The sequence below is a fragment of the Adelges cooleyi genome, unplaced genomic scaffold (assembly GCF_023614345.1).
Source record: "Adelges cooleyi isolate 19-005CV unplaced genomic scaffold, UGA_ACOO_1.1 ACOO_flye_CR_arks_rails_tigmint_CR_PRNA_1, whole genome shotgun sequence".
Taxonomy (NCBI): domain Eukaryota; kingdom Metazoa; phylum Arthropoda; class Insecta; order Hemiptera; family Adelgidae; genus Adelges; species Adelges cooleyi.
In genome coordinates, this window is record NW_026095751.1 from 2,925,419 (window position 1) to 2,942,274 (window position 16,856).

General features: G+C 33.6%; 2 protein-coding genes across 9 annotated transcripts in view; one reads left to right on the top strand and one right to left on the bottom strand.

Annotated features, from left to right (window-relative positions):
• Positions 1-11,043, top strand: part of LOC126844780 (CREB-regulated transcription coactivator 1-like) — a 46,679-nt gene extending 35,636 nt beyond the window's left edge. Inside the window, exons 2-14 of one of the 8 annotated variants that reach the window (XM_050583460.1) lie at positions 283-580; positions 2,064-2,166; positions 2,279-2,438; positions 3,785-3,976; positions 6,165-6,218; positions 6,449-6,500; positions 6,579-6,715; positions 6,793-6,903; positions 7,309-7,476; positions 8,216-8,287; positions 8,576-8,644; positions 8,739-8,877; positions 10,572-11,043. In XM_050583460.1, coding sequence (XP_050439417.1) covers positions 283-580; positions 2,064-2,166; positions 2,279-2,438; positions 3,785-3,976; positions 6,165-6,218; positions 6,449-6,500; positions 6,579-6,715; positions 6,793-6,903; positions 7,309-7,476; positions 8,216-8,287; positions 8,576-8,644; positions 8,739-8,877; positions 10,572-10,783 — 1,767 coding nt within the window. In that variant the 3' untranslated portion in view covers positions 10,784-11,043. Of the gene's footprint in view, positions 1-282; positions 581-2,063; positions 2,167-2,278; positions 2,439-3,784; positions 3,977-6,164; positions 6,219-6,448; positions 6,716-6,792; positions 6,904-7,308; positions 7,477-8,215; positions 8,288-8,575; positions 8,645-8,738; positions 8,878-10,571 lie in introns of all 8 variants that reach the window. The other 7 variants (XM_050583227.1, XM_050583547.1, XM_050583301.1 and 4 more) reach the window with 7 other exon arrangements.
• A 2,214-nt stretch (positions 11,044-13,257) lies between these two features.
• LOC126845204 (nematocyst expressed protein 4-like) lies at positions 13,258-15,788 on the bottom strand. The gene is made up of 2 exons (XM_050583836.1): positions 15,593-15,788; positions 13,258-13,730 (listed from the first exon to the last, which is right to left on the bottom strand). Exons 1-2 carry the CDS (start codon positions 15,632-15,634, stop codon positions 13,401-13,403), a joined length of 372 nt encoding a protein of 123 aa, XP_050439793.1. The 5' UTR covers positions 15,635-15,788; the 3' UTR covers positions 13,258-13,400.
• Positions 15,789-16,856: the final 1,068 nt, after the last annotated feature.

The following is a 16,856-nucleotide window of genomic DNA, read 5'->3' on the forward strand; positions in this document are numbered from 1 at the left end:
AAGGCTCTCTTTGCCATGGCTATTCGTTAGTGTACTTCCTAAATATTTATATTGTTGTACCCGATCAATTGTGTTGTTATCTAATTGTATGTTAACGATGGGGATTCTGCTCGCTTTACTTACTACCATGACTTTTGGATAAGAAGATATGTGGTCAGATTAATAGGGTGTTTTTAGGGCTCGGCATCGAAGTGAACCTTGTGACAACAAAATATTCCTCAATTACCTGCTGCGCGTTGTGATGGATTTTCTTTAACGGTCGTTTGTTTTTTTTCTTATCAGGCAATGGTGAATGGCAGTACGGAAGAAATAGTCGACAACAGCCCCAACCATCAAGCACGTGGCCGACCTGTGGGCTACAGGGAGCGAGGTCGCAGCGTCGGGTCCGTCGGTCCTATGAGATCCGAAAAACGGTCGGCCGACAAATCGCCGTACTCGAGCGGACCTTACTTGTCGCCACCTCCCCCAGATTCGAACTGGAGGCGTACGCATTCGGACTCGGCCTTGCACCACAGTGTCACCCAAAGTAACTCCACGGAATCGCTGGCGCATTTGCACAGCCCCGGATCTCAGCGCAGAGGTATTTGTATGACCATTTACTAAATTCATATATTATAAACAACTTTATTAAAATAATAAAAAGCGGACTGCCCACCGAGAGTTAGTTGCCAATTGGACACAGCTCAGTACTACTCATTGTCAGTACATTGTACATAGGTTTTTTTTCTCGAAATACATAATACATTTTTTCGGGTAAAAGTAAACGAAAATTACAATCTAAGTAACTTAAAAGACTAAAGTAACTAACAATATAAATAATACTTCCAATGTGTCCTTCAGCACCGTTAGGCACATCTCAACCAATTTTCGTTTGGGAATACCGTGGATTTTAAAAAGGTCCCTCGAATATGAGAAAGACTTTCGATAATTTTATTCCGACTTAAGTCCGACCAACAAAACATCTTACCCTCGAAGAAAAGACATTGAAAATCACGAACGTATCAGATTTTCAGCTGTGATTACTATCTGTCTCTTATCAGTTACCCGGAGATCATAGACATCCCCTTATCGCGATATTTTGGGGGGCTAAAATATAAACTACCCTTTGAATTCCGCCAATGAGTATCATTAAAAAACAATAACAATAGTGTAACGGAACTTGCATACATTTTTATGAATTTTCTACTAAGTGTCAGAAAAATGGAACACGTTTTATTTTAATTACATTTTTTTTCAAGGGCTTAAGCCCAATTGAATTTTTTTTCAGTATTGACCTTTTCATTTAATACGATTTAAAATATTCTCTGCATTTTAAAGTGATTCCAACAACAGCTGTTGACGAAATTGTGATTATTTAAATTTTTTGGTAAACAACTACCCGTTGTAGCTGTAGCTAAAACCACTTGTAAGTTTATCCATGTTTCAAATAAATGTAAACATCATTAAAATATTTCTTGTATAACAATACTTATAAATTTTGTGTACAATATGATAGATGTTTTTATAATGTAATATTTTTTCCCCTGTTATAAACATTTTTCAAAAAACATTGTAAAAGGTTACTTTTTATTATTACTTTAAAACTGTAAAACGACGTAACTCGACCAAGACCTTAATAAATATTAGCTACATGATAAACTCATAAATAGTTGCATTTACTAATTATTTCTTATGCAACAAAAAACAATTTTCCTCTGATTCTCTTGTTTTTTTTTTAAAAAAAGTTTCAATTGGGACAAAATTAATATTGTATGCATTTTTAAAAGTTATATTTATTCTACAGACAATAAGTATTGCAGCGTATATAAAATATACCTACAATAGTTAACTATTTCAATTGGTAAAATATAAAATGTACATGTCAGGGTCGACACAAAGATCTTTAAAATAAGAAACTAAATCGGGAGGCGAGGAGGGAGAGTGATTATAGCCCTGATTACTACCCTTAGTGATAATTACTCCTCTGTGATGTACAGAGTTCCAAGACGATACGAAAATATATTGTTATTTGTGTACTTGGGTAATAATTTTTTTCTCATCTTTTTTTTTTTGTTTTTTTCCAGCACTTATCGATAACCAACAATACGACAAGAAGAGGTACTTGTCCACATCACCCGACAGAAGACCTAGATCTTGCTGTGACGTCCCTAGAGTTCCTGGAATCCAGTAAGGGTCGACGTGTGTGTGTGTGTGTGTGTGTGTGTGTGTGTTATTCGACAGGTTTTTTAAAATTTTTATTAACAAGACGGTGTGTGTTTTTTTTAATTGTTTTTTATAGTGTTTTCACCACTCAGCAAGAACCGGGCGTCGTTCAAATCCCCATCGGCAACAATACCGGTTCATTGCCGGACCTGACCAACTTCCAGTTTTCACCACCGATCCACGCCCCGCTCGATCAGGACGATCAGTACAATTTGTCATCGCCTTACAACAGCAACGTAAGCGTGTTCGAACGATTTAATTTTGATCAAATGTATAACACATTTTGCCGTTAACAACCCAAACCCCCCCCGCTTGTCTAACAAAAAATAACATTTTTTTTTTTTTGGGGGGGGAATAAATAACTATAGAAATGGGTTGTTTGGGGGATGAAGTGGACTGGTGAAAAGTGTACCTCGTGGGGAGAGGATATAAAATGTTGATCGGGTAGAGGAGATGGGATGGTAAGGTAAGAGGGAATCGATATTCCCGGGATAATTGATTAGAGATTTATTGTTAAGAAAATCGGATGCAAAGAGCCGAGTGATAAGTGGAAATCAACGCAGCAACAGCTGTCCAATTCCCAAACAAAGTAATGAATACAAATTTGTAGAAAACGGTAATTACAGTTGTAAATTGGTTTTAACCTGTAACATAGTGAAGAATTTTCGAACGGAGGCCGCCGAAGACGGCTGCCACGTTTTTAATGATTAATATTTCACTAAACTAACTAATAACTATTTAACCGTGTTAAATTTTGAGCGTCCCCCGCCCTGGTTGAATTATATCAATGAAAATAGAGATACCGTGTTATAAAATTGGACAGCTGAATAATGCCCGGATTAAAATTGCTAAGAGACAGAAAATAACTGTTACTCCGTGTGTAGTTTAGGCAGTACACTAGAACCGATGAGATTGTGTTACACAAATTGTTGACGAAAACATGTCTTATAGCTTGAGGGTAGTAGATTCCCGGTTGACTGATAAGATGGTTAGCTGATAAGAGATAGAAAGTCGGCTGTGATAACATGGGAGACACTGATAAGTAAGGTAAACGTTGGGATTTTTTTTTTCCAGTGAGACGGACAGTTTCGGTTTGGTAGCATATGTTACTTGTCGTTATCTATTGGTAAATTATTTACCCCCGTAATAAATTAACTATTGTTAAACTTTATCTATTGTTGAATTTACCAGTGTTGCTCAATCGTTGTTTTATATTCAGCGTATTACCAGTATACTGGTAGATACCAGTATACTGGTTATCGAATAAATGGTGGTATCAGCAGCAGTAGGAGTTAATATTATGATTATCATACGGGGTCTAATCAATAATTATAAACTGATAACGCACATTTCCATTATCACCACTTTAACGCAAAAAACATTGATAACAAAATTTAACTATACATACGTCATTTTTAACAACAGATAAAATTTAAAACAATGTTTTATGCAACAGAATTTATTATTTTACTCCAGTTAAAAGAGTGTTCGAATCTGTGTGTAAATATTTGGTGCGACCCGGCCATAGTGTGTGTGTGTGTGTAATCATATCACGATTAGACAAGACGAATTTTTTCAGCAGAGCCCGATAACGGAAGGCTATAGCCCGCAGGGTTCTCAAGGTTCTCAGGGCACACCGAGCCAGAGCCCGAGCGTTTTGTCCCCGGTATCCGCTAACAGCCGTACGCCGCCCACACGGTTTTCTTTTACTAGCTCTCCGCCGCCCGATTCTCCCCAACAAACTACCGTGGTGACATGCGACATAGTGTTACCAGTGAGTTTTTTTTTTTTTTTATGAATTGTTGTTATCCGTTAAATTTTTTTTTGCGAAATTTTGTGTGTAAAAATTCGTTTGAATTATCCATCATCGGAGATAAATGGCTTGAGTATCTTTTTAGACGGTTTGTGATTGTATTTGGTAGTGTTTTTCTTTTATGTTACATTATTTTAGTAGCTTCCGCGCACAAAGCTTGCGAAATTATCCGAAATGCCCTTAAAACACGTCAAAAACCTTTTTTATTAGGTCAATGCACGAATCACGAAGCTTTCGTTGGGAATTACCGTAAGAAAAATTAAAAATTCTGGATTTTCTTATACAGGGCGTTCCAGCATGAAAGGTAAATAATAGGTGATTGGACATCTGGGGGACCCCCAAATAAGCCACCCGTTTTCATTTTTTCGATAAGTCAAAAATTGAAGATTTCGACAGTTAAGTAAAAAAATAATGACTTTAAAAAACAAAATTATTCAGTGTGAAAAGCTCACCTTAAAAGGGGGGGTCACATAATTTTCAGTCTTTTTCAGCCCCTAACTCTTCTCTTATCACTTATCTTATCATTTTTTCTAACCTCTAGTCTCTAACCATTTATCTCTTATCACTAATATCTTATTATTTATTTCTTATCCCTTGTTTCTAATTATTTATCTCCAAACTCTTATCATTCATCTCTAATCTCTCATAATTTATTTCTTACCAATTATTTCTTTTCTTTTATCTCTTATCAATTATGTCTTAGCATTTATCTTTTATCACTGATCATTTATTTCTGGTCTCTAATCATTTTTCTCTTATCATTTTTTTGAGTTAGGGGCCGAAAGGGACCGAAAATGATGTGACCCCTCTTTTAAGGTGAGCTTTTTGCACTGAATAACAGGGAATATATTTTTTTATTTTTAAGTCATTATTTTTTTACTTAACTGTCGAAACCTTCAATTTTTGACTTATCGAAAAAATAAAAACGTGGGCTTATTTGGGTGTGTCCCAGATGTCCAATCACTTATTACTTACTTATCATGCTGGAACACCCTGTATATTTCTTTTAATTTTTGCGACTGAACACAATATTTTTGTTTTATCATCAGAAATCGTTGTAGTGTTACATAATATGAATATTTTTTCAAAAATCTGTAGTCAATTTTTTTCAAGGGACCACCTGGCAACTGTGTTAAAAGTGAAAAAGAGTATTTGTTTTTATACATTTTTTTTTCAACTATTACAACGCATACAGGCTCTATTTTTGTACAAAAACATGTTTCTATTTTCAACAATCCGTGTTCCCGTTTTATCCTACTTTAATTCTGAAATAAGGTATGAATTTTCCTCATCACGTCTTCGGTGGTTTGACGTGTATTGACTACTTTTTCTTATTATTTTTATAACTATTGAATATATATATTTTTTTTTAATATATTGGAAAATAATAACAGCTTATACGCCAAACCACAGAAGAGAACTTAATGGAAATGCCAAGTCTATTTAAGTCCATCACAGTTATCACACAATACCTATCGAGGCCCCTTAAGAGACTACTGAAGAAAAAAAAGTGTAAATAAATTATTCAAAGTTATTTGTATTAAAATATTGGTGTCGATCAAATTCAAATAGTGTCCCGACATAAATCACTCACAAATAGGTGGTCTCTCTTCCAAAATAACAGTACTTGAAAACGGGTGACAAAAGTTTTTATTTGAAATTGAATGTCGTTAAGAAGGTTTTTCTGGTTTTTTTTTACAACATTTCAGATTTTCCAATCGAACTAAGCGCATAATTTATTGAAAAATACTTTGTATATTTATATAATTTTCAAAATTATTTTACTACTTTCAGTTATAATATAATTTCTAAAAACTCGGGATGTCGTTAAACTTTAATATGCTTTTCCTCCCCCCCCCCCATCCACTTTGCTACTTTGCTTGAGTTTTTCTTTTTTTTTTTGTTACACTATTTTGCTGAATCTTAATATTTGTCTTTACTAACGGCAACAGGAATTTATACGATATAACCATGCATGCTAATAAATTTTTATTTAACTTTTTTTAATTGCTTACTCATAAAAATGTACAACTAGAAACGCGTACACGCTTATTTATAAAAAAAAAATTAAAATTGAAATTAAACGCATATAATATAGTTTATTTTTTTTTTGTATATTTATTTTGAGATATCATTGATATGATTACAGAACCATCTTAGTGTCCCTTACTTTATGAACCATAGGTTGCAACGCACGAGTAAGGTTAGTAGTTTAGCACGCTTCGTTCTATTAGAATATAGATAATATAATAATAATTTTTTACTATAGTATTTTTATTATATTGTATGTATCGAGTGAACGTTTGTGTTGTGTTTTGACTTGAGTTGTATTCTTGCTGCACTTATGTGTGTGTGTGTGTTACTTGTGTGTTTCGAACGGTGTTGTTGTAATAAACTACCTAATATTTTGTTCTGTTTTTTGTCGTTACCCAGGGATTCACGGTGGACAACAGCCCGGGAAACAACAACGCCGCAGAGAACAGCTGTAATAATAATAGTTGCGCCAAAATGCAACAAACGTCGTTAGGTCAGAATTCGAATTATGTAAACAATTGTGTGGCAGGTGGTGGTGGTCAGAGGAACGGCATGAAGCTGGGACCGATGCAGACGTTGATGTACCAGCACGTGCCGTTGTCGCCGGCCCAACAGCTGTCGTGCAGTCCGGTCGACGGGCAAAACGACATAAACTCCTCTTCTCATGTATGTAAAAAACATTTAACATTTTTGCTTTATCTGCTCATGTCATGTGTGTTAATTAACATCCCCTCTAATTACAGCTGAACATAGGAAATTCACAACAGCACAACAACAACAACGCGTTGGGATCGTACAGAAATCAACAGTCCAACCGACCTAGTCCGCAATCGTCGCCCGGACTTACGATTCAAGTACGTCAATCCATCGACACGCTGTCGTACAGTGAGAATTTTAGAGCCGTGCAAGACAAGACCCGTCATTATACTTAAATAATGTATTCGATAATGTGTTGTTTTCATTTTTCTTTACTTGTCTATATATTTCATGATTTTGTCATACATAATGGTCTTACTCAAACGTCATATGTAGTATCTCACCGTTATGCTGGTTTCTTCAATTATTTTATTGTGCAATAATTTCATAGATTATAAATCAGAGTTAAACAAACTATACACAAATTACATAAAGAAAATAAAATCGAAAACTATATAGCTAGGGTCTGGTCTGCTCTGTCTGCTGTACATTGCGGTGTTCGATGTTGTTGTTGTATTTAATAAAGACAATAATTGTGATTTAACGATAATGTTTTTTTTTAGTACGGCAGTTCTAGCCCGTTGTGTAACAGTCCACAGAGTCCGTCGTCGCCGAGCAGCTCAGTCAGTAGCACCAGCAAACAAAATCAAAACTATCAAACGCACAAAGATTTCTACACGAATCAAGCCCAAGCCAACACCTTGCAGCAGCATTTTGAACAATTTACGATGGTGAGTAAAAAAAAAAATGTTGCGACAATCGGTACTCTGTGTAGTAATAATAACGATACGATTAATTCTCAAACGCTGTATGTTTTGTGTTTAAATGTGCTTACTCACACCATAAAGGAGGTGGTAAGTCAATTTTCATTTTTATTTTTAAATCAAATCCAAAATCCTCCTCTAATGTCTAGTATTATAAAATCGCACACGATACTCCATCGAACGATGTCTCCGTCCTGTCTTTTCCTCGCTTATGTAACCGTTTGTTTTTTTGTAAATAATCATTTCATTGTAACTTTATGATAAAATTTATAAAATATTAATCTTAAAGTAAATGCATTAAAATATATTATTCTAACGCTTTTCAAAACTTAACACCACACCACAAGTCTTTGTAAATTACTAATGAAACCCGGTGTTGACCGTTCAATTGACTTTTCCGCTTAAAAGTAAAATCAAACAACAATAACATTTTTATTTATAAAAAAATTCACTCAAGACATTTGAAGAAAAACAAAAGGCTCAAAACTTTTTTTTTACTGTTTTGTTCATTTGTTTTTTTCTCACTCTCTTGTCCCGTAGAATTTTCCAATATTATCGTTTGTTGTTCCGAAACACACAAATTGTACATTATTATATTCCACTTATGAACCCGACACTGTGTTTATTTCAACCGTATGTCCTTTGCACGAGAAATTGTAAAAATTAGCTGTTATGTATGTTAAATTTTGGTTCCGCTATTATATAGCAGGACTGGAACCAACTAATCCAAACGCTTAAAGAGTCGAACGCCACATCTTGGATGGCTACTCAACTGCAGGTAAAACACATGAAATATTTGTTTGACATATTCCTTTGTTTTGTTTTGTTTTTTTTTTTCTTGCATAAAACCACAGTAGTAGTAGTATGGAAATAAATAAAATAAACAATAGTTAAATAAAAAATTCAAAAATTCAAAATTAAACATCGGTTGTCTGTGCATAAAAATGTCATGCGCTGACATTACACAACAATGTAACGCTTGCAATGCAAATTTTTTTTGTTTTTTCTCCAATGTTTCAATATTAATAATATGTACTGATTTGTGTTTTTTTTTTTTTTGGAACAGCTCGACAGTCCCGTGTCGACCGGCTTAGAGTACATAGGCTCGCCCACTAACAACACGTACTTGCAACAGGTAATGTTCTTGCGTTACGTTGAAAATAAAAATATGAAAACGTTTTAGTAGTACGATGAGTTGTGGTCGATAACATTTTTTCTTTTTTTTCCAGACTGATGATTATGTCAATTCGGAGTTGACGGCCGATCCCGGCTACTTTAGCACGTCGCCCTCACAGTCCCTTCAGTATCCCAACCAAACACACACCACGCCAAATACTCCTTCCAGTATTCCAGACATCATACTCACGGGTAATTATTGTACAAAAGTACGGTTATTATGAGTCGGGCGTTACCCGCAGGTTAACAGCTGGGCCGGTGGCAGAGAGCTCTTGAGTTTGAAGACTATTGGGAATAAATCAAAAAAAAAATCAAGTATTTTAAATAATACAGATTTAAGTTAAGTAGGTGGGGATTTGTCGATAAAAAATTATAAATCAAAACCCGATAACGTTGGTGTTGTACGGCAGTGCGGTGTTTTCAATTGACAGATCTCAAGTTTACACATTGCAATGAGTCTGGCTTTTGTTATTATTCAACCAGGAACTCTTGTGGTGGAACTTTAAAGCTATCCCTTCCCATTGATAAACACTAAATGGAAAAAAAAAATGTATTGATATTATTAACCATGTATTTTACTCGGTCCAACATAGAAATTGTGTAAATAGACTAGCGCAACGTAGGCATAAGTCAATTTGACTTATATTATAATAGTTAAACCCACGTTTTGTTACCGCTGAATGGAACATTTGTATAATTGACTTTTTTCTGTTAGACAATATTTTTTCCAATTATAATCCATACCTACAGTGCCTCTGAGCACTTGCAATATATTTGACCATACCGGTGTGAGTGTCCAGGAAGCTTTAACGAGTGGAACACTGTTGGAAATAATCTACGGTCCACGACGGGTCGTCGTACGAGCATGTCGATTTTATCCATCGAGAAGAGTTCAGTGGACCGACTTCCATTTGATAGTATTTGATATTTATTGAGAAAGCAAGACAAGTAAAATCTGTAATTTTACTGTTTTGTCTATTAAAATCAAGATTATATTACTATCGGTTTTGGTTTAAAAATTGTCTATTAAAATATAACTGTCGATATTATTATTATACATAAGATATTAATTTTATCAAGATGCTCAGATTCCCGAGCTTGTCTTGTTGCTCTCTCTTCCAATCCCTTCAGCTCTACATTGTCTCCCCTTATTCTTAATATAAGATCTCTTCTGTTCCGCATCTTGTCCTCTGGCAAAACCGTCGTTCAATTCTTTTGGGTTCCAGGGCACTGTGGGATAATTGGTAACGAGACTGCCGATTCCCCTAGCCACTTCCACCGCTTCCTTCATTTTGCCTCAAGGCCTAACCACTCCTTTTTCTGACAGGTTTTCGTTTCTCATCTCCTTTTTCATTGTATCACTCTCTCTCCCCATTGAGATATCCTTCTTAACCTCCTATCCTCTTTGGGTATTAATGACCCTAATCCCTATAACATTCTCAACTGTCGCTCTGTCCAATCCATCCTCAAATTCATCCTTGATGCTGGGTTTCATATCTAATTGTAAGTAAAGATATTTTAACAATGTGTAATTTTTTTATATATATATTTTTTTTTTCTAATATTATTTTAGTTTGCATATACTATCATTAATCTGTGTAATTGTTGAGCTGTTAAATTTATAACAAAAAGGTTATTAAAATAAAAAATAAAAAAAATTTATCAAGATTGTTTTATTTGTGGTTTCTTTTTGGAGGGGGGGAGGGGGGGGGGGTAAGTGTATGAAATATTTCAAGGTGCAAATTTAGTCGATTGTGGTCGTCGCTGCACAGCCGTGCCTGCATTGCCGCCCGACTGTAACACGATAACGCGTTACAAAATAAATTATTATTGTAATAAAAAATATGAAAAATTGTTGTCTTGTAACGTTAATGTTTGTTGCGTAGATTTTTCCAACGGCGGCGATCAGCTGGACACGCGGAACGATTACGTCAAAGGAATAGTCAACTGCAACAACACGTTCGACACGGCCGGCTTCTTCTCGACCGAAGAAAGCCTGCGGCAAGGTCTGGTCGATCAGCTCGACCTGGAACACTTGCAGATGTTGGCCGAGTCGGACATCGAAGCCGTCGCCAACAACGATCACTTTCGGATGTAAACGACGATGGCCGTGTTTCTCCCACAATTGTCGTCAAAAATTCTTCTTTTTTATCGATACCGTTTTAATTTTTTTTTGGTTTTTTTTTATCTGTGATCTACCTACGTTTAGCTTTTTTTTTATCGCCGGCCGATAGTGCCGATAAATAAAATAATAATATGTAGCCGCAACACACAACTGTTATATTATATTTTACTCGTTTGTTCGTTTTTTTTTTTAAAAAAAATTTTATATACGTTGTTTTACTGTTTTTTTTTATTGCTATTTTTTTTTTTTTTTTTATTACATAGTTACCATCTATTATAATATATTTATCGATTATCGTTACATATTCATTACTAAATTTTTTTTGTTTGAAAATTTTATCTGTAACCCTATAACGTTTTTATCGTCGATGCACGATGCATATTATTGTGTTATATAATACCAAACGAGAGTAGTGGCCGCGAACGATAAGAATGAAAATGTAAAACGTTTTGAATAGTACGTATTTTTTTATAACGTTAATTATTTTACAGAAATTTGCAATACTTAAACGCGAATAGGTGCCCCCCGCTTCCTGTCCCCCCCCCCGCCCCTTTTCTCTATTTTCTTTTGTTAATTATTCGTATACCGTACGTGGATATTTATAGATGTTTTTTTTTTTTTATTTAATATTTTTAAAACGACAATTAAAAGACAAAAAACGTTCAGTTAATTAAAAAAAAAAAAAAGAGATCTCGTGTTAGATGTATTTGTTATTAATATTAATAATAATAATAATCGAGACGTGGGAATGGCTGACGAGAGAACGTTCTCGCTAGTTTTGCGATTTGGCGATTCCGACGATCTTTTTTTTACGATATTATATTATTATATATATACATGTGTGTGTACAATTATTAATTTGTTTTTTAAGCCTTTCCATGGCGAATTTTTTTTTTGGTAAATGCATGTCTACGAATAATAATTATTGTGTTCGATTTAATGTGCCTTTTTATTTGAGAGTTTCGACATTTTTGACATTTTTCGACTCGGAAATAAATTTAGTTTACACGTCGAAAATTATTAATTAAATAATTGTAATAATAGTATGATCATTTTTTTTTTTCTATTATTAATTAATACTTGTCTATTATTATACATTATAATATTTACTTAAAATTTAATAATATATATAAATATGTATAAATTATTTTTACCTTTTTTTATATAATAATAATAATTAAAATTTTGGTTTCTTTTATCTCTCGATATATATTATATACTTTTAAGTTATAATATTATTGTGTTCTTTATAAGTAAAAAAAAAAATTATATATATATATTTAGTTACGAAACTTTTAATATAATACTACGTTATTTTCAAACTATTTTTCGACTCTCGACGCAAAATTCATCGTTATATTAATTATTCGTAACGGTATAAGTATGATTTGAATAGCGATTCAGTTGTCGTTGTGTACATAATTTATAGAATCGGGTTTACGTGATTTAAAGAAAATGTTCGGAATACGTACAACAAATTATATTTCGTTACAAGTACTTGTCGGTCAAAATAAAAAACGACAACACAAAAAAAACCATTCTGAACGTTTTGTTTAAATGACGATTGGCTAAATTGAAAAATTTTTAAAAAAATCATTATTATAAATAACAATTCCTACTTACTTGTTTTTCAATTTTATTTTTTTTTTTATAATTGTTTCTAAAATAATAATTACGTAGCGTACGGTAGTAGTTTTAAGAAATAGTTTTAACCTTTATATTATTATTATTATTATTAAAAATCCAAAAGAAATAATATTCAGCCCCCTGTCGACTTTGTTATTTCATATGTTATTACGACGGCGCCGTATGTTTGTCAAACATATTTTGCTAGATTGGAGTCGTTTACTCGTTTACTTGTACTTACCGAATACTAGTCAATGTATAATCCATTATTATGTTGTTGTTTTTCTTTTTTTTAATTATTTTAAATCCCTAATTTTTGTGATTTTTTTTAAATAATGTGTTTTTAATTCTAGCTATATTTAAACTTTTTACGATTAAAATATTATATTCTTCTTTTTAAGTAAAAAAAAAAACACGATGTTCATTACATTTGAACACAATTGTTATGAAAACGAATACTGTGTATTAGGTGTTTCTCAAATGATCGTGTTTGGGTGGTTCGGCGGCACCGGTGAATACGATATGTGCAATATATATATATATATATTATGATGTCTACTACGTGTCGCCGAATCTTAGCGTCAATGAATTTTTACTTACTTACTTTCTAGAGGGTCTTGTAACACAAACGGTACTCGTTTTTTCGGGGGTATTAGATATTTATCGTTGTCGAGTCGCCGACAGATATAAGCGCACAATTGGACGACCCGAGAGAAAACGTTTGTGCGAGACGTCAATTGAGAAACACTCGATAAATAATAACAACAACATAAACATCGGCCAACGTTAATATTGTACTTTTTTATACATAATATATTTAATATATATATATATATATATATAGATTATATTTATTGAACATTAATGAAAAAAACTTATTTGTACATTATCACATTTTTTTACTATTAAATTTTAATTCTTTCGATTCAAAAAAAAAATGTTGTGTGTCGTCTTGTCTTGTACGTTACTTGTAAATGCCGTAGCTGCCGAAACCGTGTCCGCCGTGTACGGCGTAATTGGAGTAATCGATCTGCGGGTTGGGATTGCTGTTGGGCAAATATCCGGGCGGCGGAGGCGGCCTGGCCGGTCCCCATCCGCTGTAGTTCGGATTGGGCGGCGGCTGGTACGGCGGAGGATACGGCTGCTGCTGATAGTTGGGAGGAGGTGGATACGGACCGCCGGGATACGGGCCCGCTCCGTAGTTCCATTGACGGGCGAACCACAGCGTCGACGACGGTTGCAGGTCGAGTTCGTCGATCGGATAAGCCGCCGCGCCGACCGTCAGCACGATCAACTGTCACGTAACATACACAAAAGGAGGAAGGATGTAGTGTGCTGATATGTAGGTACCCCGACCGCAGTGGGGGGGGGCAGGTTAGACCCCCACCCCCTAGTGATAAACCCCAAATGGAAAAAAAATACAATAAAAATATATAAAAAAAAAAAACTGTTTAAATAAAAATACTTAGGTATATGTTAATTGTCATGAAGATCACAGTTTTCTTGCTAATGAAATCATGGTGATTGTCAATTATTGAGTTTGCCCATTTCACCACAGTGTACTTATAAATTAAGTCACTTTAATGTCCATAGTGAATTTAGTGATTGCACGTTGAAATATTTCAAACACTAAGAGTGAATCACAAACATGTGAAAGGTTTTTGCTTTCCATTTGGGGTGTATCACTAGGGGGGGGGTCTAACCTTGCCTACCCCTTTGCGGTTGGGGTACCTTCCAACTCAACTACATTCCTCTTGCCCCCCCCTTGCACTTGCAACAAACTGTTTGAAAATTATTGGAACAATTTTAACTTTTACTTAAACAATGTGTTATCTAGTTGATTATTTGGGTTACATTTTATTTGAATGATGCGCAAATTCCCTGGAACATTTCCAAGACCGGGAATTGATTGGGAATATCATAGTTCTTTTATAAATATTATTCATATGTTTAAATTAAACGTTCATAGTTATAAATTATTCGCATACAAAATATATTATAGGAAGACTTTTTGGTAATTATTCCAAAATTATGTTTAATTTATATTCCATACAATGTTGTACGTTTTTAATATGTTTAAAGATTGGATTTTAATTAATTACTTTTTTTTGTATTTTTATGTATTTTTATGTACTTTGTTTTCTTTTTTAAGCTTCGATGAACAGCTATAATTACTAATTAACAGCAATATATTATATACAAAAACATTTAAAATTAACTTTACTCTATACAGGGTGTCCCACAAAGATAATATAAATGAATAAATATTTGTTTTAGTGAATATTTTTAATTAATTTTTACTCATTTGGTCCTATAAGCACCACTTTTTTTTATTGCACTTATCTATTTTACTTTTTTTAATTATTTTTTTTAGTTACATTTTTTTAAAAAAAATTCAACATAGCCACTTTGTTGAGAATAATTTGCATTTAAAATATAGTCAAGTGCAATGAATAACGTGATGCTTGTATCGCAAATGAGTATAAACTAATTAAAAAAAAAAAATCTTAAAATTATACCCTAGAATTAAATTTAATTAATTTGTCTTATCTTTGTGGGAGACTCTGTATACTTCTAAAAAAAAAAAATTACCAAAAATAAAAACGAGTTACAACTTGAATGTTTCAAAAAAAAAAAAAAACTAATACCTTTATAAACAAAAATAAAATAAACAACAGTTATATGTTGTGTATTTTATTCAAATACACGTTTATGTAATTCATTTTATAAAATATAATTTTTAGTTTTTTTTTTTGGAATATTTCTAGTAGCACAATTCTATCTGTACCTTCGCCATTTGCACACAAAAAACCACCAAAAATTAATTTTCTATGTAAAACCAACAACGACTACCTTTAGAAATGGTTTTAAAAATCTAAAAAAAAAATATCAAACATTTTCTTTCTAAATGTTTACACATTTTTTTTTTGTTTTAACCCCCCTCCCATCTTGGTTTTTTTAATAGCAACTCGAACTGTAACTTTTAAAATTGAGAACAATGTACACCAAACGTTTTGACTGGTTACGCAAGAGTTTAAATGTTAAAAAGGGCAAGCAGCGAGCGAAGATGAAAATAATACCTACTGCACCTACAACCTTTTCTCCTGCTTTAAACAAAAATGTAGATATTATCCAAAATGCAAAAGCTGTACTTACGGTGCAAAACAAAATCGCCAACCCTTCGACTGTCGAGCCCATCTTAGTGCGTGTGCGTTGGGTTTTTCTTCCGGCTTCGTTTGTGTCGCGTCCGGCCGCGGTTGTTCCGGTTATATACAACTTTGGCGTCCCGGGGGAATCGAGGGGAACAAGAGAAGAAGGAGGCGAGGCGAGGCGCGGCTGTATCGCCTGGACGTGTGTGGTGACCGAAAAGCCTTGACCGTGACCCGTGCGAGGTTCATCAAACCGGATGAACCGCGGGGGGGGGGGCCGGATTCTTCGGCGGCCGCGTTGGGAAACGCACATGTGATGTAAGCCTTAAGATTAATCTTATATATATATACAGGGTGATTCATAAAGGATAAGACACTGATTTTCTCGGAATATATTAATATTTTGAACAATTATTTTTTTGGTACACATTGTACTATATTTTTCAACATTTTGAACATTTCTATCACCAATCCTTAAAGGCCAAAAAGGGGGATTTTAGTTTTTTTTTTAAATGGCAACGTATGTTTTTAGTTACATGCATTTGTAGACAAAAAAATAAAAAAATAATATTAGCGTTTGAATTCGGAATTTTCATTTATTTGTTCATTTGTTATGACTTTATAAAGATTTGATTTTTTGAGTGTATTTTTATTAATATTTTCAATTGTCACTATAAAGACGAGTAGTTTCATTACACGCATAAAAATAATTTGATAAAGTGGGTTTGTAAAACCAACCTGTGTACCTGTGTTGGAATGGGTAATCTGTAGATAAGAACCGTTTGTCTATCATTATTTCAAAGTCTTTTACACCAGTGACTTTTTTTGTTAGAGTGTTATCGCCAAATGGACAATGCGAACATAAATATGAACTTTATGTGCTACCGGTTTTGGAAAACCGAAGAAACATGATAATTATTAAGAGAAAATGTAGTATCTTAACAAAGTCATAGCTATTGAACAAATAAATGATAATTCAAACGCTAAAATATTTTTTTTATTTTTTCTCTAAAAATGTATGCAATTAATAACATATGTTGCCATTAAAAAAAAACTAAAATCCCCCTTTTTGGCCTACAAGTATTGGTGATAAAAATTTTCAAAATATAGTACAATGTGTACCTACCGAAAAATCTTGGAAAAAAATATTGTTCAAAATATTAACATATTCCGAGAAAATTAGTGTCTTATCCTTATTGAATCACCCTGTATACAAAAATTCAAACGCTAACATATTTTTCGTCTACAAATGTATGTAATTAAAAGCATAA